Source organism: Pelobates fuscus, chromosome 12 (genome assembly GCF_036172605.1).
Source record: "Pelobates fuscus isolate aPelFus1 chromosome 12, aPelFus1.pri, whole genome shotgun sequence".
Classification (NCBI taxonomy): Eukaryota; Metazoa; Chordata; class Amphibia; order Anura; family Pelobatidae; genus Pelobates; species Pelobates fuscus.
Window position 1 is genome coordinate 83,642,530 of NC_086328.1, and position 27,781 is coordinate 83,670,310.

At 41.4% G+C, this 27,781-nt stretch overlaps 1 protein-coding gene across 1 annotated transcript; it reads left to right on the forward strand.

Annotated features, from left to right (window-relative positions):
* The first annotated feature begins 9,968 nt into the window (after nucleotides 1–9,968).
* Nucleotides 9,969–23,488, forward strand: LOC134578761 (microtubule-associated proteins 1A/1B light chain 3C-like). Its single transcript, XM_063437793.1, has 4 exons — nucleotides 9,969–10,068; nucleotides 10,724–10,779; nucleotides 12,936–13,042; nucleotides 23,060–23,488. The coding sequence occupies exons 1-4, from the start codon at nucleotides 9,999–10,001 to the stop codon at nucleotides 23,217–23,219; spliced, it is 393 nt and encodes a 130-aa protein (XP_063293863.1). The 5' UTR covers nucleotides 9,969–9,998; the 3' UTR covers nucleotides 23,220–23,488.
* Nucleotides 23,489–27,781: the final 4,293 nt, after the last annotated feature.

Genomic DNA, 27,781 nt, shown 5'->3' on the forward strand with positions numbered 1-27,781 from the left:
CAAGCTAATGCTGCTTTAGGTATGTAGCGTGTTCCTTAACCCCTTAAGGACACAGCTTCAGAAGCTGGACATACCCTTAAAGGACCACTCTAGGCACCCAGACCACTTCAGCTGAATGAAGTGGTCTGGGTGCCAGGTCCAGCTAGCTTTTACCCTTTTTTTTATAAACATAGCAGTTTCAGAGAAACTGCTATGTTTATACTGAGGGTTAAGCCAGCCTCCAGAGCCTCTAGTGGCTGTCTCACTGACAGCCGCTAGAGGCGCTTGCGTGATTCTCACTGTGAAAATCACAGTGAGAGCACGCAAGCGTCCATAGGAAAGCATTATGAATGCTTTCCTTTGCGACCGGCTGAATGCGAGCGCGGCTCCTGCCGCGCATGTGCATTCAGCCGATGGCGTCGCGAGGAAGAAGAGGAGGAAAGCTCCCCGCCCGGCGCTGGAGAAAGAGGTAAGTTTAACCCCTTCCTCCCCCCAGAGCCCGGCGGGAGTGGGACCCTGAGGGTGGGGGCACCCTCAGGCCAGGAAAACGAGTATGTTTTCCTGGCACTAGAGTGGTCCTTTAAGGACTTAAGCAATTTTTGCATTTTTTGCTGTTTGTGTTCAAATGCAATTTGCATCTCTCTCATTTACTGTACCAACACATATTATATACCGTTTTTTAGACAACAAAAAGGGCTTTAATTTGATGTGACATATACATATATAAATTCTCATTTATTAAAAAAAAAAATGCAAAATAATGTGGAAAGAAAAAAATCCTTTCAGTTTATTTTGAAAGTTACAAGTCACAAACTACAAGGTCTAAAATAAAATTTCAATGTGAAACAATTTTAGAAGTTGGTATGTTTGCCTTGGAAGTTTAATACCCATTACAGGAAGCAAAATTGCCACACAAAAGTACGGTATATATTTATATAAAGTAGACATTACAGGCTATTTACCTAAGGTTAGTTTGACACTTTTTGCGTAGCCATTTTCCCACCAATCTCTGCTAAATATTGGAGTAAAATGTTATTTTTTTCTCTATTTTTGGCATATACACACATTACAAGGTTTTTGTAATGTGTATTTCGCAAACCTAGTGTGTGCTATCCCTGTACAGAACCCCGTATTGTGTTCAGCTACATCTGCTGAGTAAAGCTACAGTGAAGCTACAATGCCATATAGGAGACCATGCTATTTCAGTTTCTATAGTTGGAATTTTCATAGATGGTCATATGTCTGATTTTGTGGCATTATAGCCATTTGACTGTTCAAATAACCCCACAAAGGCCTTCCATTTGAGAAAGCAGACACTCCAGGGTATGTTATTAGGCATATATTATACCTTAACTTGCCACCATTTTTTCACCAATTTATTTCAAATTTTGTGGTGAGAATTTTTATTTTTTATTTATTTTGCATACATGTTGCATTTTCACTGGGTATTTCTTACATTTGATAAGTGCCACTGTCATAAATTCCCCCTAAGTATGCTCAGTTACCTCTTCTGAGTAAAACAATAAGCCCAATGTATGACCTAGACACTATTTTGTGAAGTTAAAGTGCTGTGAAAGAGACGTGATAATTTCAGGTTTTTAAGTGTGAATTTACATGGAGAGTTTTAATGGGTCCGTATTCTAGTTTTAAATATGTAAGCAAGCTGCTTTTTCCAACTTCCCCAAAAAGGCATACTATTTCTTAAAGAAGACGCCCGAGGGTATTTCAAAAGGCAAATTTTGAACCTTAGCGTGGGATAATTTTTCCGCTAGCTTGTATCAAATGTAGTGGTAATAAGCATTTTTTTCTGCCTTTTTGACACACAGTGAGTTTGTACTGTATATTTTGCAAACCTTATGTGCAGGGCCAGCCTTAGGGGTGTGCGAGCTGTGCGGCCGCACAGGGCGCAGGGCCGGCGCGTCCATAAGGCGGCACAGGCGGCCGCCTTAGGGCGCACCGGCTCTGGGGGCGCAAAATTCCAGTGACCGGCAGGAGGGAAGTGCTCCCTCCTGCCTGGTCACCTCCTGGATCCCCGGAGCTGCTGGGAGGCGTGCGGCTGCAGTTGATTAGGAGGAGGCGGCGAGGGAGCTCTATGATCTCTCTGACCGGCTCCCTCGCGCGCCTTTTGCTGATGCCGCGGGAGCCGGAATATGACGTCATATTCCGGCTCCCGCGGCATCAGAAAACAGCCTGCGAGGGAGCCGGTCAGAGAGATCAGAGAGCTCCCTCGCCGCCTCCTCCTAATCAACTGCAGCCGCACGCCTCCCAGCAGCCCCACTGGACCACCAATGAGAGACCCACGCCAGCACTCCAGGTAGGGAGGCTGGGTGGGAAATTTACATTACATTTACATAATTAATTACTGTGTGTCTGTGTGTGTGCATGTGAGTGTGAGTGTCTGTCAGTGTGTGTGTGTTCGAGTATGTGTGTGTGTGAGTGTGTGTGTGTCTGTCAGTGAGTGTGTGTGTCAGTGAGTGTGTGTGTGTGTGTGTGTGTGTCTGTCAGTGTGTGTGTGTATGTGTGTCTGTCAGTGTGTGTGTGTGTGTGTTCGAGTATGTGTCTGTGAGTTTGTGTGTGTGAGTATGTATTTTTCTGTAAGCCTGTCTGTATGTATGTATCTGTATGACGGTATGCCTCTGTATGCATGTATGTGTCTGTATGTCTTGTACGTATGTTTCTGTATGTCTCTGTATGCATGTATGTAACTGGATGTATGTTTGTCTCTGAATGTCTGTATATATGTCTCTGTATGCATGTATGTAACTGTATGCCTTTAGGTCTCTGTATGTACGTATGTGTGTGTCTCTGTATGCCTGTATGTCTTTGTATGTATGTATGTATGTGTCTGTATGACGGTATGCCTCTATATGTGTCTGTATGACGGTATGCCTCTGTATGTATGTATGTGTCTGCATGCCTGTATGTCTCTGTATGTATGTTTCTTTATGCCTGTATGTCTGTATGTATGTGCCTGAATGTCTTTGTATGTATGTTTCTGTATGCCTGTCTGTATGTACGTGTCTGTATGACGGTATGCCTCTGTATGCATGTATGTCTTTATATGCCTGCATGTCTCTGTATGCATGTATATCTCTGCTTGTATGTGTCTGTATGTCTCTGTATGATTATTTCTGTCTTTGTATGACAGTGTACCTGTATGACTTTGACTGTGTGACTGAAAAATTATGCCTGTGTGCCTGTGGCTTGGGAGGAAAGACACACAGGTGAAGATGCATTTTTTTTTTTTAATGAGGGTTGGGGGCGCCAAAATGCATCTTCGCCTGTGTAACTAAAAATCCTAGCACCGGCCCTGACAGGGCGCCATGGCAAGAGGGGCGCCATGGGGCCGACACAGCTTGCAAGTTCTACTGACAGGCAGGCTGTTTTAGAGATTGCAAGGTGCCAGGACTCTCCTCTCACCTTGCAGATGAAAGACTAGCTGAGCTCTCCCTGCAGTGTCTTCCTTGCTGTTAGAGTCAGAGACCGAGAGTGCACACAGGGATTTCTGACTTCACACTGCCTGCAGGAGATTCAGTGAGTCATGGGAGGCGGAGTTATGCTCTCTACTCCCACATAGAGAATGCCTGCCTGCCACTGAACAGCTCTGCGAGGGAGTGCACAGGAAGATTAACACCTAACACGCCTGTCCAGCACAAAATGGTAAGTTAATAATATGGACACATTTTGGGAGAGATGAAAGCACAGTATGAGGGAAATAGAGATTGGGAGACAGTGTGACAGAAGGACTTTGATGATGAAGTGGGTGTCATGTGGCTAATAGAGGTTAGAAATGGAGGAGGGACAGGGGGATAATGGAGATACAAAAGAGACTTGAGGAATGGGGTGGAATAGGGACAACAGAGATTAGAACTGGGAGAAGCACATGGGGATAATGGGGATACAACAGTGGTTAGAAATTGGGGAGATGGGATAAGTGAGAGATGTGTGGATATAAAAGAGAAACAGCTGGGCTAGAAGTAGGGGGAGACACAGTTTGGAAAGTGTTGGTATAAGGAGAGACAAATAGGATACAGGATAAACTAGAACTGGTGATGGGAAATGAGTGATAGATACAAGTATGGAGATGTGTGTGCAGAGCATGAGTGACAGTTATAGCAAAGGCTAGGTGAAAGACACCAGTGAGGGAAGGATGGTTAATAGACAAGCAGGAGAGAGATGGATTAAAATAAACAAGTGTGAATATGAGTAGAATTATAAACATAGGAACTATATGGGAAGAAACACATTGGGGAGTAATGGAGGAGAGACAAATGGGCAGAAATAAGGGAGAAAGATATGTGAGAATATAAGGAGATATAAACCTGTGAGAAAAAGGCAAACTAGTTAAAAAATGTAAATGTATGCACATTTTCAGTCTCTGCATTTACACACACGACCACACCCAAACAGTTACAAACATACACAGTTTCATCTATATTTTTACACACAGAAACCGACATTCCCCACAGGTACTCACCTAATACAACGTAGACGTACTCTAAAATCACAAACACTGACACTACAAACACACTGGCACTAGACACAGAGAACAGGAAGTGGCCAGAGAGGGATGTGGCCAGGGGGCGCTGTGAAAATATTTCGCACAGGGCGCCTAAAGGTCCAAGGCCAGCCCTGCTTATGTGTGCTACGGCTTTAGAATACTTTATATGTTGCTCAGCTATGTTGTCTGAGTACAGCAATACCCCCGTATGTACCTTTGCCAGGTATATGTGGACGTTGAAGGGGCACATTTCAGACACAGCCATTTAAGTTTTTTCAAACTTTACATTTTTATGCTGTGTCCATACCCCACTTTGGAGGTTTTTTTGTAGGTTAATTATTCCAGCTACCCCATAAAGGCATACCATTTTTTTTTAAAGAAGACACCCTAGGGTATTTCAAAAGATGTGTTTTGAACCTTAGCGTGAAATAATTTTTCCGCTAGCTTATACCAAGTGTAGTGGTAATAAGCATTTTTTATGCCTTTTTGACATACTCAATGAGTTTGTAATATATATTTTGCAAACCTTATATGTGCTACAGCAGTATAATACATCATATGTTGTTCCGCTATGTCATCTGCATACAGCAATACCCCCGTATGTACTTTTACCAGGTATATGACAACGTTGAAGGGGCACATTTGAGACACAGCCATTTAAGTTAGAATTTTTACGCTGGGTCCATGCCCCACTTTGGAATTTGCTTTATTTAGCTAAAGTAATTTAGGTGACTATAGTGTTCCTTTAATGTATAGAAAAAAGAAGAGGCAAACAAACTCCTCTTCAATACTAAACCAGGGTGCAGACCCAGATCTGCGTGATAAAGACCTTGTTTAATGTTGCTGCTGTATTTGTACACTGATCATCATTAAACCTGCCATTCACTACCCATTAGTGCCCGGATAGATAATGCTTTGTTCGGTTACTACTTTGCTCATCTACAACTTTAAAACCACTGACAGGTGAAGTCCAAAAAGCGCCTTCAGTGGAGTCATGAGTCAGAACTGGACCATGGAGCAATGAAGAAGGTTGCATGGTCTGATGAATCACGTTTTCTTTTAGAAGAGGCAAATGGCCAGGTGTGTTTGCATCTTGGGTCCTGGCATTAATGTGGATGTTACTTTCACACGTACCACCTACCTAGAGATAGTTGCAGACCACATACCCCCCTTCATGGTAATGGTGTATCCTGATGGCAGTGGCCTCTTTAAACAGAATAATGCACTCTGCTACACTGCAAATGTTGTTCAAAAATGGGATGAAGAGTTCAAAGTGTTGCCATGGCCTCCAAATTCCCCAGACCTCAATCCGATTGATCATCTGTGGGATGTGCTAGAACAACAAATCCTGCTCCACCTCGCAGGACTTAAAGGATCAGCTGCTAATATCGGTGTGCCAGATATCACAGACACATTCAGAGGCTTTGTGGAGTCCATGCCTCGACACATCAGATCTGCACACAATATTAGGTAGGTGGTTTTAAAGGGAAACTAAAGTCACCAGAACAACTACAGCTTATTGTATTTGTTCTGGTGAGTATAATCATTCCCTTCAGCTTTTTTTGCTTTTCAGAGAAAATGCAGTGTTTACATTACAGCCTAGTGATAACTCCACTGGCCCCTCCTTAGATGGCTGCTAGAGCTGCTTCCTATCTCAGTCTTGCCTAGTGTGCATCACAACATTCAGTATATTCACCCTCTGCATGCATACACTGAACTTTCCTCAAATAGATTCATTCAATTAATCTCTATGAGGAGATGGTGATTTGCCAGGGCTGTGTTTCACTTGTGCTGGCTCTGCCCCTGATCTGCCTCATTCACAGTCTCAGCCAATCCTATGGGGAAGCACTGTGATTGGCTCAGAATAACACTTCTGATGATGTCAGCAGACAGCTTGCAGGTCTGAGGCAGACAGGGGCAGAGCCAGCAGCATCAGGCTTGAATACAAGTAAGATTTTACTATATCTAGGGAGGCAAGAGAGGACCAGGAGGGCTAGATGGTGGCTTTGACACTATAGGGTCAGAAATATGTTTGTGTTCCTGACCCTATAGTGCTCCTTAATGCTGAGATGATCAGTGTATATATATTGCCAGAGTATATTCATTCCCTTCTCTCTCCTTCCTTCTTCCATTTTAGATAACCTTTAAGGCCTAACAATCTAGATATATAGAGATATAGAGGGTTATTCACTAAATTGATAATTCAAGGTGAATTCATAGTGAATTAAAATTTTTAGTTAAAAATACCGGAACTGGAAAAATTCTCTCAGTCTATGCTTTCCATTCAACTACTCCGGATTCCCAAGTTAGTGAATAACCCTGCTAATATTCTATGCATTTTGCCAATTGTAGGCATTACCTTTTTAGTTTTTAACCTGTAGGATTTGCATTTATATATTTTTTTGTTCATCCTTTAAATTTGAGAGTGCCATAAGTGTATTTTTAGAGTTTCCTTACTGCCTAAGAACACATAGGATCTGTATATACATAATTGATTTAACCCCTTAAGGACACATGGCATGTGTGACATGTCATGATCCCCTTTTATTCCAGAAGTTTGGTCCTTAAGGGGTTAACAGGGTCAAGTGACTGCTGCTATTGACTGAGTCACTTAGTGGATGCACTGGGGGAAGGAGTGATAAGAGCTAAAGAAACTGCTTGAATTTACTCTCAGGTTTTATTCACTAAACACCGAACTGTAGTGAAATGAAAATTAAATGGTTACTCCTAGCACCATAACCACTTCACTGAGTGTTTCTGCACTTTTGCAGTGAGAAACGAATTGCGTATGGAGATAAACCTCTCTGTTTTCAAATGTATAACTCCACATACTGTGTCATAGGAAGTTCTGGGCAGGCTTATATCAATTCTTTGCTAAATTAGCATCTGATGCCAGCACATACAGCATACTAGCACCAGAGAGCTAATGGTGGCATGCCATCCCTGTCCTTCTCATAGTCCTCCCTCCCCGAGCTTCCTACACCTCCAATGAAGACAAGGGGGAATTGGACTGAAGGGAGAATTTCACCTTGGCAACAAAAAAGAGATATGTTTAAGCTCTTTTGGCAGAAATGTAACAAAACTGAGCTTAATAGAACTGTCTGTGACAAGCCTGGTCTTGATAGACTGGAACGGGGCAAAGTTTGACCAGATTATGACTGACTTGACTGAACTGTCAAAAATGACAAAAGTTGATAGACTGGAGCAGGACTAAACTTGACTGGATTGTGACTTCTGCCAAAAGGATTCTGCTTAACCCCTTAAAGGGACACTCCAGGCACCCAGACCACTTCTGCTCATTTTAGTGGTCTGGGTGCCAACTCCCACTACCCTTAACCCTGCAAGTGTAATTATTGCAGTTTTTCTTAAACTGCAATAATTACATTGCAGGGTTAACTCCACCTCTAGTGGCTGTCTACTAGACAGCCACTAGAAGTCACTTCCTAGTTTCTAGCACAGGAAACCTGTGCTAGAGCGTCGCTGGACGTCCTCACGCTGTGTGAGGACCTCCAGCGTCGCTCAAAACCCCATAGGAAAGCATTGAAATTATTTTTCAATGCTTTCCTATGGGGAGACTTAATGCGCATGCGCGGCATTTCCGTGCATGCGCATTAGGTCTCCTCGGCCGGTGGGCGAGATCAGTCTCGCCTACCGGCCGACGCAATCACAAGGAGGAGCGTCGCAGAGGAGGAGACAGCGGCGAGGGACATCGCCGCTGCCTCAGGTAAGTCACTGAAGGGGTTTTCACCCCTTCAGTAACCGGGGATTGAGGGGTGGGAGGGAGAGGGACCCTCCAGTGCCAGAAAAACGGATCGTTTTTCTGGCACTGGAGTTTCCCTTTAAGGACACATGACATGTGTGACATGTCATGATTCCCTTTTATTCCAGAAGTTTGGTCCTTAAGGGGTTAAAGATGAATTTATCAGGCCATATGAGGTTCCCAGTTACAAATTGCACCTTGGCATTTTTTTTACTATCACTCTTAGCAACATGTCTCACAATCTCTTAACCAGTGTATATATCAGTTTCTCTTTGTCTCTATTTCATGACCCTTTTTTTCCACGTTCTTGTCCCTTATTTCTTTCTTTCTCTTCTTATTATTCAAAGTTTATCTTGCATTTTTCTCCTGTCTCTTTATTGCAACTAGTCTTGTCTCTTTGGTTTTACATCTCATTTCAGTCTATAATACGTCGCTCTTTCAGGACCAATGTCATTCAGAACATCTATAGGAAATAAGACATTTTTAAGTTTGGTTACTTTGATGAAAAATTGAGCTACCGTAATTCAGTTTCCTCAATATAATTCACGGTTAAAAAAAAACAAAAAAAAACTGTGCAAATGTCATAGATGGTGGTCTGCATTGTCTGAAGGCAAACATGGAGACTACAGAGGAGGAGAACATCTGATCTTCTCAACCGACATATAGCCACATTAGGGATGTCCACTGTGCCCTAAATGGGCGATGGGAAAACTCCAAAATTAGCGACTGCACCCCAGAAATCTGAGACAACATCAGTGGCAATACTCACTGAAAGGAATAACTTGGAAAGCTAACTGGCTAATAATTAGATCTCTGAGTAAAGTAGCCATTGTTACAGAATAACAGATAAGAAACCATGGGGACTGAAGCCTCCCTGTTCCTTCCAGCTGGTGATCAAAGGAAGGTCTCTTTTGTGACTTGGGGCCCTGTAGCAGGTTCAATCCCTGCTATTCCTATTGTTCTGCCAGTCACTAGATAACACATGTGCATTGATATTCCCCATCTCCTTTGCTGTGTACCTATTACCCATAAAACACCTCTTTTTCACAACAGCTGGAGAGGACCCAAAATGTCTGTTTGATCTCACCACATCAGTCAAGTTGTAATTAGTTTTTTTTAATATCTTAAAATAAACACCATTCAAAAGCACAAATATAAGAGACTTCTGCTTCTTCAGTCACAGTACTTTACGTAAATACCTGCGTCTTCATATTTGCTTAGCTATTTCTAAGTCTTATTACTGTCCGTGTTGTTCTACGCATTGTTATTTGCATTACATTTACAGTTGTTTTATCACTATCAAGAACTGACAACAACAAACATGGCGTTCCTAAAAAACACAACATATAGAATTTTCGTTTTTCATACTCTTGTGATTCTCTTACATAGTTACACAGTTACATAGTTACATAGCTGAAAAGAGACTTGCGTCCATCAAGTTCAGCCTTCCTCACATATGCTTTTGCTCTTGTATTTCTTTCGGGAGATGGTTATTCATGCAAACTGTGTTTTCTCTCTGTGTCAATCCCTTTTACTAAGTATTACACAACAGAGACCACGTTTCTACAGCTGGGTGTGAGGAATGGGGCACAAATGAGAAATTCCTGTAAAAAGGAGTGTATGTGTAGGGGGGGGGGGGGGTAGAGTGCTTCATTAAACTGGTTTGAACTGCCCTTTGCTTATAAAAAGAAAGCCACACAAGAAGAGATAGAGGGGGGTACACACACATACACATATACACAATCAACTTCAGCAAGCATGTCGCCTCTAGGGTCCAGTGTCAGTTTGGATTTAAATGTAGTTCCCTTCAAAATGAGAAAGCGGCTTGGTAAGGTTGACAGGTGACAGTGCTGTAGCGACGATTTGTTGTGTCAGATGGCTTTACGTGTTAGTTTTATGCAGAGCTCTTTTTGACAATTTCAAGTAGTGGTGTTTTCTATTATGTTACATAACACTTTGGGCTATTCATTAAACAGTTAATTAATGGTAAAAGGGGAGAAATTAGGCAAAAAAATAAAATGGTCAGCTACATTTACGGCTTGAATATTTTGGCTTAAAATTTGCAAATCAAGTTTTCAGTTCATGCCATATAACTATTTGGTGAACATGTCTGTGTGCATTGAGAGAAAACTTGCTATGCTGGGTAATATGTTAGTGCACTACAAATATGAATAACCTGCATTGGATTGGGTAGAGATAAAAAATTATGCATTTTCTGCAATGCCACATATATTTGAAAGTTGTTGTTTTTTGTATGTTTGGTTTGTTTTGTTGTATGATAGTTGGTTGTTTTTACTAACCATTTAATGTTAAGTAATATTGAAGAAAAGAGTAATATTGCAACAGATGGCTGCATGTACTATTAAAGAAGTATCTGTGGATATGTGATGTTAAATTGTTACAATAAATACAATTTAAAAAATACCTCTGTTAAAGTGTTATCTCTATATCTATGTTTATAGTAAAGTGTCTATTTCTCACAGATAGCCGGATTCATGAGGTGAACAGGATGAAGAGCAGATATCCTTCAAAAATTCCGGTAAGAGAAAAGGGGGTTTAAAAAAATTAATCTTTACAAGCAAGGAGGATGTATAAAGTTGCAGCTTTGCGATAGGATTTAATTGGCACCTGTACAGATATATGATATGATAACAGTAACACAGTTCTACCCTATTTTGATTGGCTTGAATGGGGGTTCATTCATTATTCTAGGGCAAGGGTGGGGAACCTTTGGCACTCCAGATGTTGTGGACTACATCTCCCTTGATGCTTTGCCAGCATTATGACTGTAAGAGCATTATGGGAGACGTAGTCCAAAACATTTGGGGGGGCGGGGGTCAAAGGTTCCCCACTCCTGTTCTAGGGCATGTGGACAAGGCAATTGCAAATTTTAGGTGAATTTACCTGAGGCAATAAAAAATAACTGATCTGGAGAATTATTTCCAATTTGGCTAAACATTTGCAGTTCCTTTACCAAGTCTCCACAACTAAACTAAAGTTTAATGAATAAACCCCACTGTTTATAAAATCTCAATGTGGAAAGGAGGAAAATGCATAGAGATTAAAATGTAAACACATTTTTAATACACCTAAAAATATTTATCTTCTTATTAGAAAGTGAAATAGGGTATACGAGTTGTCATTAGGGCGTGTTCACTAAATAGAGAAGTGAAAAATTTAGGCTAAAGAAGTGTTTGAGTTGGAGATCTTTTCTAAATTAGCATTCTGCCTGCATTTTGCATCATAAGAATTCACAGTTTGGTAAATAAACCTCTTTGGGTAATTCAGTAAACCACACATTGTTGGGAATTTAAATTAAAATACTGATGGTATTTTGTCCTAAAATTTCAGGAATTCAGTTTACTGAATTGATAGTGTCAGGTCCTACCTAACTATGACCTCCAAACAGTAGCTATAGTTATTTAAGGGTTTCTCCAATTAAAAAAAATAAAAATAAAAAAATTGTTAGAATAATGCCATATTCTACAAATATTTTAAAGACGTTTTACTTACCTAAATCCAGCGCCGAGGAAAGCTCCTGGTGCACTCCCTTTTGACATCACAGGTGCTGCATGGCGGTCAAATCAAAGGTTCCTTTGATTTGACCATTTAGGCGGCTCAGAGCACATGTGGTGCTCTGAGCCAGCAAGAGGAGGGGTAAAAGGAGGTAAAGAATGGACAAGGAGGGAGGGTTGTCTAAAAAAAAAAAAAAATGTAAAAAAATATGGGATAGGGAAGAGGAGGGCTGCAATCAGTGTTGAAGTCTGGCGGGGGTGCACTTGATGTTTGAAGTGTGTGTCCAGTTTTACATATTTCAAAAAATGCAGATAATAATACAAATTGGCATTTTTCTAAACTAACCTTGTTACACCCCCTGGCTTCCAAGCAGACTTCAGGTCCTGTTACTTCCTGGTTGGTTAGCTCTGTGGTGCTAAACTCAAGAGGCAGCAATTGCTCAGAGCTCCTGCCTTGCACAGATTTCTTATTGACCTGCCTTAGAATGTCTGTGATTGGACAATTACAATAGTCTGAGCTGGGGAAGAGAGGGAGGGTTTGCAAAGGCTGTACACAAGAGATTTACACCTTTTGCAAATGTTTTTTAGATATAACCCCAATTTAAAAATGCCTAATTAAATGAATACATGGTTTTAATGCCTGATTAAATGAATACATGTTTTTCAATCTCGTAAACAGTGTTTTTTATTTATGCAGTGGAGTGTCACTTTAAAAAAAAGGAAAAAAAGTTTTACATAAACCTTCTCTAGCATTGAGTCTCACGATGTGCAGCCGCCCACTCCGCCTCATGTGACATCATCCTGAAGGCTGTCTACTCAACCAATCCAAAGCTTGTCAAAGGAAATAATTGAATGCAATGCTTTCCTATAATGAGCATGAGAGGACATTTTAAAAACAAGTTTACAATAATGTGTGCAACCAAATCAAAATAAATTATATGGCGGCAGTATCTAATTGAGCGTTTCTCCAGCATAATTCTGGCTATAGCAGCAGCAATAATTCTTCCTAACAACCTTCTTGCACCTCAGATATTTAATGTGTTTTGAAAAACAGAGCATATGATCAGAATTTCCACTTCCTACACTCCATGCCTTCGTCAAAATGTCTTCTAAGACTCCCACACGTTTTTCCTTTGCAGTTGTTTTTTTTTTTTTCATCTCTCTATCTCCTCATCCTCAGGTCATTGTCGAAAGAAATCACAGAGAGAAGCTCTTGCCTAATCTGGAAAAGATCAAATACCTGGTGCCCCCAGAAGTCACCCTTGGGCAGTTTGTCAGTATGATCAGGTGAGAGGGAAAATGAATGAAGCTATCAAAATGGATGCATGTTTGAGGCAGGGGAGCAAAATAACCAAAAGAATGAAGAACCCGATTCTAGCATTTTAGATAAAGGCCACGTTAGCCTGACTACTACAATTGTGACAATGACTGAAAAAAAGAAATCAAAATTAGTCATTACTCTACTCTAAAATGCAATTGAGGTGATTATTGTGCACTATTTAGATAATCTCATTCCTCCAAAAGGTATTTTTTATTTTTTTTTACACCAATGCACTACACGCATTCATTCTTTGTACTATAGCCTCATGGAATAAAAAACATACGCATGCTGAGGGTGTGTATATATAACGCACTACAGGATCGGCTGAGGGTATGTATATATAAAATGCGTACACCACTGCAAACAAAACCAGTTCAAGTGTATTTTATATGTTCCACCACAAGAGTACACAAATTGCACTTATCTTAAAACATTTAAACATTTGAAGAAAGATTAGCAATACATTTAAAAAAACAAACATGATTTGTTGTGTTTTATCGTCTTCAGTTTAGTACCAGTGCACTTACAAGTGTCACCTACAGTCTCTGTATAAATGGAAAGTTTGCTGACAGGTATATAAAATCCCATAACTAAGCTCAGGAAGTTTCTCTGTGGTACTTATAATATTTGCAATGGCTCAGCTAAGTCAGAAAAGGAAGTCCTGAAGTTAATCAAGCATGAATGAAAGGGCAAGGAAGCTTTCCAAAAGCATATTAACCAAGGCTGGGTCAGGGAGATTGTATCTCTTTAAATGTAGGGTTGTGTCAATATGGCTAAAACAGAGAGATAAGCCATCATAAACATTTCCGTATCCTATGCTCCCAGGCAATGTTTATAAAACCTGCTGTCTTTGAAGCAGGTGCCATACATACTTTGTCTCAGTGTGTACAGGCCGGCATAAGGAGCTGTGATTTCTTACCAGGCCGGACACAAGATACTTAGACCTATACATTCCACTGATAATATTACGATTGTTTATAAAGTGCTATAGCAACACTGTTCAGTGAGCGGAACAGTCAAAACTGAGACATCCTAAATTTAAAAAAAAGTAAAGTAAGAGGAATGGCAGCCCTATAACTAGATTGATCATGTGACTGGTCAAATAACACTTTCCATGCTGATTTTGGGCAATGTGCCTACAGAATATTGCATTCATTATTTACTGAAGGCAGTCCTAAAAGGATTTCTCATTTATTTTTTGACCCTACTACAGAATATGATTTCTGCACACTGGAGGCTCTCAACTGCATCTAGAATGCCCAGAGGTTTAAAGGGACACGGTAGTCGCCACAACTACAGCTTAATGTAGTGGTTCTGGTATCTATAGCCTGTCCCTGCTGGATTTTCAATGTAAACACAGCCTTTTTTAGAGAAAGGCAGTTTTTACATTACTACCTAGAGACACTACGGATGGCAGGCACTCAGACAGCCACTAGAGGTGCTTTCTGGGTCAGTGCTGCACAGTGTGCAGCAATGACGTTCAGCCTTTCCACGCTCTGCATGGAGGCACTGAACACTCCACATGGAGATGCATTGATTCAATGTAATGATGTTTTGATCATTGCATCTCTATGAGGAGATATCCTACCAATGCTTTCCTATGGTAAAGCATTGGATTGTCTGAGATCATCAAGTTTGATGATTTCAGGCAAGGAGGAGGAGCCATCCGCGACAAGACTTACGCAGCGCGAAAAAAGTGAATAAAATCACAGTTTTGAACGGCCATAAGGGGCCTAAATAGCTCATTTAGAATTATAGTGTCTGAAATACACATTTGAATTACTGACACTATTGTGTTCCTTTAATCACTAAATTAGATTTTTTTTTGTTAAAATAGCTGAAATGCTTATTTTCCAGTATTGTTATTTGAACTTAAATGTGCCATTTGGTGAACAGATAGACCCAACATACAAGAGACAAAGAAAGCAGCTAGTCCAAGCAAGGCCAAAAGTAAATGAATACATGTAACCAAACATGCCAGTGTGTTTACATATAACTCTAACCATTAGACAATCTTTGTTAAAAATCCCAATGGTTTTACAATTAATATGTGATGCGCTATCACCTGTGTGGGTTTCCCTTATCCCACACCAACAAATTCTGAAACAAAAATATATATACACCAGGTTTGGACTGGCCATTGGGCAACCGGGCAAATACCCGGTGGGCCCCAATGGCCATGGGCCGAGGCTGGCCCATGCAGCATAGCACCGGCCCCAAGATGGAGTTCTGTCCCATCATGGGACGGAGGGGAGATCAGGCAGTGAGCCGGTCACCCTCCGTGCACGCTGAGCAGCTTCCTTCTCTCCCTCTCGCGAGCTCCGAGATTATCACGGAATCTGATGGTGCTATATAAATAATAAAATAATAATAATAATCAGAGCGTTGCCATGGTAACCCGCAGCAACGCTCTGAAAAAAACAGTGCTCACGGGAGGGAGAGAGACATGGTCTGTACCCTGTTGTACGGCATGGCCCCCTCTCACTGGACCACCAGGTATCTGAATGCACCCTCTCCCCCCTGCAAAGTTGTAAAAGGGAGTAAATGGGATTTTTTTTTGGTTTGTTTTACATACTGCTCCTTTGCACTTACACACAAACACACTACACACACTGCACTAACACACAAACACACTGTACACACTACACTAATACACAAACATACTGCTTCCCTGCACTAACACACAAACACACTGCTTCCCTGCACTAACACAAAAAACACACTACACACACTGCACACCCTGTACTAACACACAAACGTACTGCTCCCCTGCAACAACACATAAACACACTGCACCCCCTGCATTAACACACAAACATACTGCTCCCCTGCACTAACACACAAACACACTGCACGGACGCTTTACCCCTCTATAAATACTACACACACTCTATATCCCTGTATGCACATTACACCCCCTGCACTCACACAAACACACTCTACACCCCTTATATGCACACTATACACCCGGCACTCACATACACACAGTAAACACACTCTATACCCCCTAAACATGCACTACACTTCCTGCACTCACATACTTTATACCCCTATAAACACACACATTACACCCCCTGCATGCACACACACTAATTTACATCCCCTACAAATACACATTCTACACCCCCTGTACACACTACACCACCTATGCATACATTACCGCACCTATACACATGTTCTCTGTAGCCCCTATATGAATACACACACTAGAGCCCCTAGATACACTAACAAACACACAGTACAGCCCTTGCATGCACACACTACATCCCCTAGGCCCACACACTCCACAGGCCCTATAAACACACATACACACATACTTTACAACCCAGAAACACACACACACACACTTCAGCCCCTATCCACATGTAGCATGCCACATTTACATACACAATCCAACACAAATAGTCAATTGGTGGGGAGGGGGATGCGTGTCTATGGTGGTGACATTACACGTCCCCTTTCTGGCCCCGCCCCTCCCGTGGGCTGCTCTGCCTTTAATTGCCCGGGCTGAATTTTTGTCCCAGTCCGGCCCTGATATACACGGTGGAGTATATTACATTTAGTCTTGAAATACTGTATACAATAGGTACAGAGGAAGTTGGTTCCTAAAAGTGAATAAAAAGGTAAAACAAGCACTAGTGCAATATCATCTGTCAACTAGTGTTCAATATAGTAAGTATATGAAGGTACGCTCACAAGTAAGGAGTCAGTATATCCTTGGCTCAAAATATCAGCTTAGTGGCATTTTTGGGGTCCCACTCCCTCTTCTGTATATTGAGATAGCTGCAACTTTGGTAGTGATCATAGGCTCATTCCGTGGAAACGTGCTTTATTGATCCATAAAGTGCAACAAACATATAATAAAATACTTAAGATAAAAGTAGGTAAAATAAAGAGTACTTATAGTTTATCTTTGTAGTGAGCAAAACTTGTTTTGCCTCTCTGTGAGGCTTCTTCAGTTGCTGTCTAGTGGTTTCTAATTTGTCTTATTTTTAAATGGTGCTAAATGGTGCTTGATTGCCACTTCCCAGTGTTCGGTATTTGTACCGGAAATGATGTCCATCTATTTCCGGTTTTGCGTTCCACCGGTGGAACCAGTAATCGCTCCGTGTTCACTCTGTTATTTCCTCTTGTCCAAGAGGTGCAGGAAGTCCTCCTATTTGGAACGCAACTGTGTGTTCCACCGCTATTGGATGCTGTGCTCACATGTACAATAGTCCAAATTGTCCATAACAAACTTAGTGTTGTGCTTCTGAAAAAGCAAAAAGGAAAAAAATTTGTGTACACTTCTGTGAGAACATCCATTCATTGTTTTGTAAATGAATTGTTTGGCACAATTTAGATGAGCTTGGGTGCTCTATTTTTAATAAAGGCTTTCTGTCTTTGTGATCTACCCATTAGCCTAGACATGTGCAGATTGCAGACACTTGAGGAGTTACTGGTACCTGCTAATAACTACTGTAGCTCCTTCGGTGATGTTGTTGGACTTACTAGCTTCCCTGATAAGTATTCTTTCTTCTTGTCCTCTCACCAACTTTGATGGGTCGGCCCTACCTTTCCATTGTCTCTGTGGTGCCATATATTCTTATTGATAATGGTATTGGCAAAGCTTCATAGTAAATCCAGTGCCTTTGATATTATATTATATCTCTTTAACCAGGTGTATGCTATTTACCAACGGGCATGATTTACAGTGTGATTGGGTAACTCAGAACACAGCTTGAGTCGCCATTATGAAAGTGTATGCAGACTTATTTAATCAGTGTTATAGTTTTTTTTTTTTTAATTCTTTATTTTTGCACACGATAGGCAAGGCAAGAACAATACAACTTGAAGACTTTCGCAGAAGCCAAAATACAAAAGAGCAGTCTTACAAACATAATAAATTGCATCAACCCATATGACAAGCTACTTTATAAGTTCTACACAACTTGCCCCCCATCAAGGATTTTTGTTTTTATATATCTACATTATCTAAATTCCCTTTTGTAGTACACGATAGGCATAGCAGGAGTAATACAACTGTGTGGCTTGCGCAGAAGCCTGAATGCTAGAGAGCAGAGTAATATACATAAAATTCGATATAGGCCCTGACGACAGGCCTCTGTATGAAGACTATGCCACCCGCCTCCCATCGAGGAGTTTGTAGGTTTTAATCAGGCTATGTATCCTAAAGAGGAGCCCTAACTCTATCCATGTGAGGCTGTACTTCAGGCATCCTCAATTCTCCGCCAGTGTACTCATGCCTGAGTGAGGAAATTAAAGAATGATAACATAGACTGAGACATAGAGAAATATCAGGAATACCCTTGTAAACCAAGGGTTTAATGACAAGATGAAGAACGATAAGAAGGAAATTATAAAAAAAAAGGGAAATAGATGAGGCAAGAAAGATGGAATAGAAGGAAGAGAAAGATGTGGGTATAGAGGATGGGGAGGAGGGGGGGGGGGGAGGCGAACAAGGGTAAAAAATCTCATTCCAACAATGACCCCACAGTGTCGGATCCCGATTTAAACCAGATTTTCATCCCGTCAATTATCACTGGAGCCCAATACACTATTGTCCCATGGTTCCCAGATCCTCTGGAAAGCCGCGGTTGTTCCTCGTAATCTAGCAGTCAGGTCGTCCATGATTCTGCTTTCCTTTATCCTAGAAATCACCCTCCCAAACTCCGGGACTCCAGGTGAGAGCCACGCCGTTGCTACCGCTCTGCGTGCACTTAAAGTAATCGCCCGTACTAGTTTCTGCTCTCTTCTCGTCCATCCCTCAATAGATCTATTTAATAGGTAGATCCATGGGTCCAAGGCCAGGGGTTTGCCAAATGTCCGCTGTAATAGGTCTTCAACAGACTTCCAGAAACCGTGGATTTTTGGGCATTCCCACCACATGTGGAGATATGTGCCTCGGAGTCCACATCCCCTCCAGCAGTCGTCCGTATCTATCTTGCGCATTTTGTGTAAAGTGATCGGAGTAGTATACCACCTAAGCATGGTTTTCCATGCCTGCTCCTGTTGCGTGACACATATAGAATCCCTCTTGGTGGCTTCCCAGATCTCCTGCCATTCGATTCATTCCAGCTCCTCCCCGAGGTCCGACTCCCATCTATCAGTGTACTTCAATCTGCCCCATTCTTTAGTTTCCGTGCTAAGATGTGCATACAGTAGTGTAATCATTCCCTTGGGAGTAGATCCCTCTCTACACAGTCTCTCGTAAAAAGTAAACTGTCTCTGGGCTGCTGCTTTTATATGGGGTTTTCTAGCGAAGTCCCTTATCTGAACATATCTAAAATAATCTGCTGGAGTCAGGTGGGTGTTTTGTTGGAGAACTGTAAAGGGAATAATATCCCCTTCTCTATATAGTTGGTAAAGCCGTTGTAACTCAGTCTTTTCTATATTTCTAAAGTTCCTAGGGGCCATACCCGGTGGGAACCCTCTATTTCTGAGTATCGGAGCAATCGGGGAGTGGGATGAGACGAGTCCAAATTTAACGCAGTCCGCATCCCATAATCGAAGAGAGTTAAGGATTGCCGGGCATGTCGCCCTTATCATGGGCCTGCGTTCTTTGGGGACCCACAACATAAATTGGGGGACATCTAGACCTACCATCAAAGACTCAAGTTCCACCCATCTCCGTTCCCCGACAGGGGAGTGCCACATGGCCACTTGAGACAGTTGGGCCGCTAAATAATAGTAATACAGGTTTGGGAGCCCCAAACCCCCTCTATCCTTTCGCCTATACAGGATTTGTCTGGCTATTCTGTGCCTCTTATTGTGCCACACAAAGTCGCAGATCGCCCTCTGCAACGGCATCAGTTGAGATTTTGTGACGCGGGAAGGGAGAGCTTGGAAGAGAAACAATATGCGCGGGAGGATATTCATCTTCACAGAGTGAATACGTCCTAGCCAAGAGATAGGTTTGTCCGACCATTTTTCCAAATCACCTATTAGAGTCCTCATCATAGGCTCGTAGTTGCCAGAATATAGTCGACTTGGATCCGCCGTTAAGAGGACCCCTAAATATTTTAATGAGTTCGGTTCCATCCTCAGGTGATGCGTTTCCTTTATTTGAATTTCATCAGCCGCCGTTAAGCCTATGGACATCGCGCTGGATTTCTGTATATTCGCCTTGTATCCGGACAGGCCCCCGTATTCTCGTATGACTCCCTGTAATGCCGATATCGACTCAATTGGGTTCGTGACGGTCAGTAGGACGTCGTCCGCATAAGCCGAGACAGTGAATTCTTCCCCCCCAACCTTGACCCCACTAATGTGTGGGTGCCTGCGTATTGCCTGAAGTAGAGGTTCCATAGCCAGTACAAAAAGGAGGGGAGATAGAGGACACCCCTGTCTGGTCCCGTTGTGCAGACTAAAAGGATTCAGTGGTGCCCCTGCTATCTGTATCTGCGCCCTCACATCGTGATACATTGCTCTTGTGACTTGCATGAATTCTTCCGGAAATCCAAGGTGTTTCAATACCGAAAACAAGAACTTCCACCTAACCCTATCGAAGGCCTTCTCCGCATCGATAGATATTACCAGAGAAGGTGTTCCAGTTGCTACTTGTTTCCAGATCAGGTCGACAGTTCGTCTGGTGTTTTCTAATAATTGCCGACCTTGTATGAACCCTACTTGATCAGCGTGGATAAGTGAGGTCAGGAGGGGGTTCAGTCTTTCTGCCTGTATCTTAGCCAATATCTTTAGGTCATGATTGATCAAGGATATTGGCCTGTAGTTTTCAGGTAGGAGCACGTCCTTCTCCGGTTTCGGTAGAAGGACAATCGTGGCCAACGCCATCTCCGGACCCAGACGCCCCCCTTGCCTTAAGTAGTTGAAGAGTGTCACCAGTTGAGGCGCGAGCTCCTCCCTGAAGGTCTTGTAGTATGTCCCATCGAATCCGTCCGTGCCCGGTGCCTTGTTTCCTTTCATGCCCGATATGGCTTTGTCGACCTCCTCCACACTGATTTCCGCAGCTAGATTTTCTGCCGCCTCCCCCGTTATTTTGGTCATACCTAAACCGTCCAGGTATTGCAAGATGTCGTTTTCCTCTCGTCCCTCTTGGGCGTGTCCATCCGGTGTGTGATTGTACAGGTGTTTATAGAAATCTTCGAAGACCTGTGCAATATTTGTTGGTTTCGTTTTTATCGTGCCATCAGGGTGTCTGATTGCCGTAATGTGGGGTCTGTTTTGCCTGGGCCGCAGCGTCCTAGCCAGGAGCGTATCCATTTTGTTGGCCTTATCAAAATATTTACGTTTGGACCACGTCATGGCTCAAGCTGTGTCATCAAGTAGGAGGGAGCGGATATTCCGCCTAACTGCTTCCAGTCGACCGAGTAGCTCCTTATCCGGGGCAGCTTGGTGTTTCTGTTCGAGGTTCCGTAATTGCTTGAGCAAGGCCTCTAATTGATGATGCTTCAGCTTCTTCTTCCTCGTGGCCAGTTTGATCAGGTTCCCCCTTATTACAGCCTTATGCGCCGCCCATACTGTGCTAATGCTTACGTCCGGGGTGGTGTTTTCGGCAAAGTAATCTGTTATAACCGTGCGAATGTTCTCCGTTATCAACGTGTCCCTCAACAACGATGTATTCAGTCTCCAGGACCATGGACTCGCCGTACATAGATTACCGAGGACGATAGAGACATCAGCATGGTCAGACCAGGAGATATTTCCGACCTCAGAGCCCATGAGCCTGGATAGGCCTGTCGCGTTAACCAAGAAAAGGTCGATCCTGGAGTAGGTTCCATGAGGGGCCGAGTAGAACGTATAATCTCGGTCTACCGGATGTTGCGCCCTCCACACATCCACCAAACCCGTATCTGCAATAAAAGCCTTAAGTAGACGGTGAATACACCAAAACAGGTCATATCTGAAACAATCAAGTCATTTATCAAATGTTACAAAGGCTTGGCAAAGACCTATTTGTGTTGCAAAATTACCAGGTCAGTTTTATAGCTGAATAAACATCAGGTTGTCACATGTTGGATTGAAGATTTCTTATTTGTTCTCAGAGTCCTCATATTCTCTGTTTTTGTTGCACTAACTTGGCTCTCCCCAAGTTAAAAGGGTAATCCAGACATGGACCCCGTGCTCACTGTGCCTAGACCCCGTGCTCACTGTGCCAAACAATTGATTAACAGCTGGGAGAAAACCCTGAATTTAAATAGATATTTCTCCCAATCTACACATTTTCAAGCAAAGCTGCTAGCACAATGAGTAGTTGAAATATTATGCTCTTTAAAAAGAGCTAAATTATTTCCCCCATGACAGGTTCCCTTTAACCCCTTAAGGACCAAAACTTCTGGAATAAAAGGGAATCATGACATGTCACACATGTCATGTGTCCTTAAGGGGTTAAGGAATTTATTTAAATGTCTTTGTTACTAGTGAGGTATATATTTATATATATATATATATATTATTATATTACTGGGGACCCAGCAAGGTTTAATAGTGTTTGAGTTACTCACTAAACCAGGAATCATGGAGAAATGACATACAGGGATACAATTTTGTCAAAAATATATTAACAATTATCAAAACAGTAAAAAATCTAAATATTTTTCATATCAAATCATTTAAGAAAAATGTATCCAAAAATATGAAATCATTTGTAAAGCTTCTCTGACATATTAAATTGAGGCCTAAGATGAACCATTTTCTCCTGTCAATAGAATTTTAATTACATCAATAAAAGCTAAGTTTTATTTATATTAACATTGCCATTGGATGTGGCTTCGGGATCCTTCTTGTGTAAAGCGTATACTAGATACTAAACTGCAATTGTTAGGTACAAATGCCAAATTCACATGGTACATCGACATGCCAACAAACCATTTCAAATGTATTCCATGTTTGTTTCTCCATTCTGATAATTTTCTCAATTTCGGGTTTACTGAATAATCCTCTTTGTGACTTTTTATCTTGATCTTTAAGACAATGGTTAATGATATATCCACTTTAATGTTCTCCTCCTGTCATTTTCACAGGACCAGACTTTCCATGCCTCAGTCACACTCTCTGTGCATGCTACTCAACGGGAAACAAATGACAAGCCTTACGCTCACCATGTCCGAGCTATACACAGAATACCACGACCACGATGGATTTTTGTATATGACATATATGTTGCAGGATGTGTTTGGCTGAGAAGTCATGGGGGCAAGACGGGTTATTGCTCTGTAATGATTTCAACACAAAGAGTATTATTGTGCTTTCTGGGTGAAACAGAAACCGCCAGAGAATGCCAATAGGAGGAATCTGTCACCCTACAGAAAGAGTAACAAACAGCGGTGAAATTTAATTAAGTTGTCGAGAGGTGTAAGGAAAGCCTATGTGTAATATGTATATAATCTATAATTAATTGTTTTATCAGGATAGCAGATGGTAATCTTTTATATATATGTAAGAAGTTAAAGAAATTTAATCTTTTCAGTCTGTAATGAGGAGTTTTTCAAAAACATGAATGCATACATATTCAGATTCAATCTTGTTTCCCATATTAAAAATAATTTATTTAAAAAAAAAAAAAAAAAAGCTTGTTATTTTACTCTAGGCACATTTTATTGTCCATCACACTGGCACTTAAAGAGGTTCATTCACTAAAGTAAGACCACCCATGATCCCACTTATCCAGAGACGATCTGACTGCAAAATTAGGACATTGTTCTTAGTTGAAGGGGTTGAGTAACTTACAGTATGTCCATGGAATGTAATCAAAGACTGGGATATAAAGTGGGATTTCAGCCATTTCCTGGTCTATGCAAACATGATTGCAGCAAATAGGTTTTTAAAATACTCTACCTTTATAATCCACTGTACAAAATGTGGTTATTAAAAAAAGGATGGTGGGTACATTAATTAATGCTATTTTAAATAGCACATCTAATGAATCCAGATGATACATGTATATACTTTATATTTCATATATTTTAATAGACTGTATGCTTATTTGAGCAAGGTCTTTATCAACCTATTGTTCCTGTAAGTTTATTGTTAAATTTCCCCTTTTTATAATATTGTAAAACACTGTGGAATAAATCCGTGCAATACAAAGGCCAAAAATAGCGATACCATACAGGACGGATGAGAAACTACATTATAAGCTAGAGCCTACCAGTCCAGACAATAAACATGAACACAAAGCCACGACGAACGACAACGAGGCCAAGACAGAAGGGCAGGCACCGCACAGGAAGCGCTGACACAGCCACTCAACGCATCACATACACACAACACACACAAGTCAGAGGGCAAACCATGACGGGCCCAGTTCAAACAAAAACACCTTAAAGCTACCACGAAACAGATATGCCAATAGCCGCATCAAAAAGCAGAATGCACCTGCCCAAACAAAACCGCAATAGGCCTCACTAGACACAATCACTGAGACAGACACTCAAAACACCCGATAACGGGACCACAAGAACTGAACACAATCAGAGTAAGAGTCATGACACATACACTTCCAAATATGAGACTAAAAGTAGTAAAACGTGCAACCTGATTAACTGGCCTCTGCACAGGCTACAACTTGCATACTTACTCATGTACTGATAACTACGCCTCTGCGCAGGCAACAACTTGCCTATTTACTCATGTACTGCTAACTACGTGTCGGCGCAGGCAACAATTTGCATACCTACTGGTGTACTGATAACTAAGCCTCTGCGCAGGCACTCACCCGCTTAAACACAAATACGTTTGAATTGGAATTTATGTTGTGAAACCAATAAACATATTCAAAACAAAGGCCAAAAATAATAATTGAATATGTAAAGACCACCAACTCTTCAAGGTAAAACGTCTCTATTAATAATCAATTATAACTGTGTTATCTTGAGAGTTCGAGGTGTTTACATATTGGTTGCTTACCAAGTGGTGCAGTGGCTGTTCCACCGACCTCAAATCATCTCATACAGGATTAAGTTTAACCAGCAACTGGAAAGGTGTTTTGGTAAATTTTAATTGAGCTTTTTGCTCTGTAGGAAGCCTACGTTTACAGGGATGTGCAATTCCTATCGCCCGACGCCCGGGATATGCAGTTCCGGGCGCCGGACAGGTAGTTATTTTTGTCCTTTAGCCCTGCTTCGAGCTAGCAACAGAGTGACTTGTCGGGTGACCGAGGACCAGACATCGGGATGGGGCCCGGCGGCTGCCCGGTGTGCCATCGGGTGCAAGGCCCTTCCGTCTGCACAGAGAGCCAGCCCCTCCAGTCTGCAGCTCTGCCGGGTGTGAGCTGCAGATTGTGCTGTATCTCACAATCTCTGGCCAATCAGAGCATTGCCGCGGGTTACCACACCAAAGCTCTGACTTCGGGATATTGCGAGATACAGCACAGTCTGCAGCTCACACCCGGCAGAGCTGCAGACTGGAGAGACAGACCACCAGAAAAAAAAAAAAAGTATTTCTGTCAGTAGTCACCTCTTCACTCAGTCACACTGTCACCACTCCCTCAGTCACTGTCACCCCCTCCATCAGTCGCCCCATCCATCATTGTCACCCCCTCCCTCACTCTGCCACCAGTCAATACCTTACTCACTGCCATCTGTCACTCCCTCCCACACTCTGTTACTCCCTCCCAGTCTCTGCCACCTGTCACCCTCTCACTCTGCCATCCCTATCCCGCCCCACACTATGTGCCCTACACCCCTATCCCACCCCAAGCTATGTGCACTACACACACTACATCCCTATCCCACTCCACACTATGTGTCTTACCCATGCTACATCCCTATAACCCCACCCTATGTGCCCTACACCGGGTCTGTCTACTAAATTACGATCAATAAAGACCTTATTTAAATATGGTTTTGATAAAAAAAAAAAATTGTATCAGGACAAGTAGATTATCACGGCGACAAGTAGATTGGGCAAACACTTTAGTCTCTGGACAAGTAGTTTTTTTGGTTTGTTTTTTAATTTCAACACCCCCTGCTTTGTAGCAGAAATTGGGCTGCTATAAGCTTGTCATCAGTTCAATTTGTAGTTGGCGATAATGATTTGATGTGACATTTGCTCAATATGTTAAATTTAAGTATAAATGGAACAATAATCAACATAAACAAAAAACATGCTTTATTCTACAGAGCCATTCTTGGCGTAGACTATAGTGGTTTCAGTGCTGGAGTGTTCCTTTGAAGTAGTCTCTCGGCCAATTGATGTGTCTCTCTACAGTGGTTCAAAACTACGGTCACTGGTCACTACTCTGCATGTTGAACTTACTATGAGTGCACCTATTCAATAAGCTGTAAATTTCGGGAAATTGACTTTTAAATTAAAAAAATTCAGGTCAAAATAGTCTAGCTGGAAAACTCTCTTAGTCATTTTAAACTGTAATGAAATGAAATGTGACTTGCAATTGAGGATTTAGCAAAATGGGCAATTCTCTTATACCGTTTGATAGTTTCATCCAAATATTTTTTTAATCTTTTTTTTCGTGCTACTAGTACTACTTTGTGCTTTTTGAACTTTTTATTGAATATTTAATCTTTTGTGGGTAATATTATTGGTATTGTGTCCTCTCTTGAGACCTGATCCAAATTATTGATCTCTATATTTATAAAATATTTCACCAGGAATGATACATTGAGATTTCTCTCGTTTTCAAGTATGTCCTGGGTCCACAAATCATTGCATTGTTACATTAGCTTACAATAAAATACACAAACAATATTAATACACAATAAATACAAAATGTAACATAGAACAGGTAGGAAATATATTATCAGCCATGACAGGTGCATTCTATATCGGGTTAAGCCCTAAATTACCCTGCAACCAATACAGGCTCTGTGACGGTGTACTGGTGACTGTCATGGATATCCATCTTTTTGTTGCTTCTACTGAAGTTTGTTTACAACGTTTAAAACAACAAGAACAAAAAAGCATGAGGAATTCGCTCCATAAAGAGGTTTTTTTCTGAGTCTGTCAAGATTATAAACTTCTGGAAACACAGAATATGCAAGGGCTTAAATTAACACTCTAGGTAACAAATTGGTGAAACAAGGCTATATTTGATAGGCATTCTGGAGTCAAAGGAATTTTTCCTTTTTTTGTGGCAGAATTGGAAAACAAATTGCTTATTTTTTCTAGCCTATATAAGGCAATTGTGTAACAATCATTGTACTAGACGGTTAAGGAGGTCAGATGGAATTATTTACTAAATTCCCAGGGATATTCAATAAAGTGAATTGGTGGAAATTTAAAGAGAATTAGATTACTTGGAAAATGTCTAATTCTGTTATTTTGGCCAAAATTTAAAAATTCTTAAAATCTTTGTATACCTGATTAATATTTTAGAAAATAACCTTGTGAAGCAATGACAATTTACCAAATAAGCCTGAGAGTGTAAAGAGTTAAAGGGACACTCCATGGGGGTCTGGAGTGTCCCTTTAACTCTTTACACTCTCAGGCTTATTTGGTAAATTGTCATTGCTTCACAAGGTTATTTTCTAAAATATTAATCAGGTATACAAAGATTTTAAGAATTTTAAAATTTTGGCCAAAATAACAGAATTAGACATTTTCCAAGTAAGCTAATTCTCTTTAAATTTCCACCAATTCACTTTATTGAATATCCCTGGGAGCACTTTATCCTGCTGAAAAGCTTTATCTATGAAGAGTGTGTCCTCTTTTTTTGGACACGTTTATAAATTAACCTGGTTACAGCCTCCTGGTTTTCAAGCAGACAAGTCATTTACTTCCTGGTT

What these genes read in the sequence shown, in the direction of transcription:
- LOC134578761 (XM_063437793.1), top strand. Translation starts at nt 9,999, where the DNA reads ATGTCGCCTCTAGGGTCCAGTGTCAGTTTGGATTTAAATGTAGTTCCC. An exon ending in CAAAATGAGAAAGCGGCTTG is followed by an intron (nt 10,069 to 10,723) that starts GTAAGGTTGACA and finishes TATTTCTCACAG; the next exon opens with ATAGCCGGATTCATGAGGTG. An exon ending in CAGTTTGTCAGTATGATCAG is followed by an intron (nt 13,043 to 23,059) that starts GTGAGAGGGAAA and finishes TCATTTTCACAG; the next exon opens with GACCAGACTTTCCATGCCTC.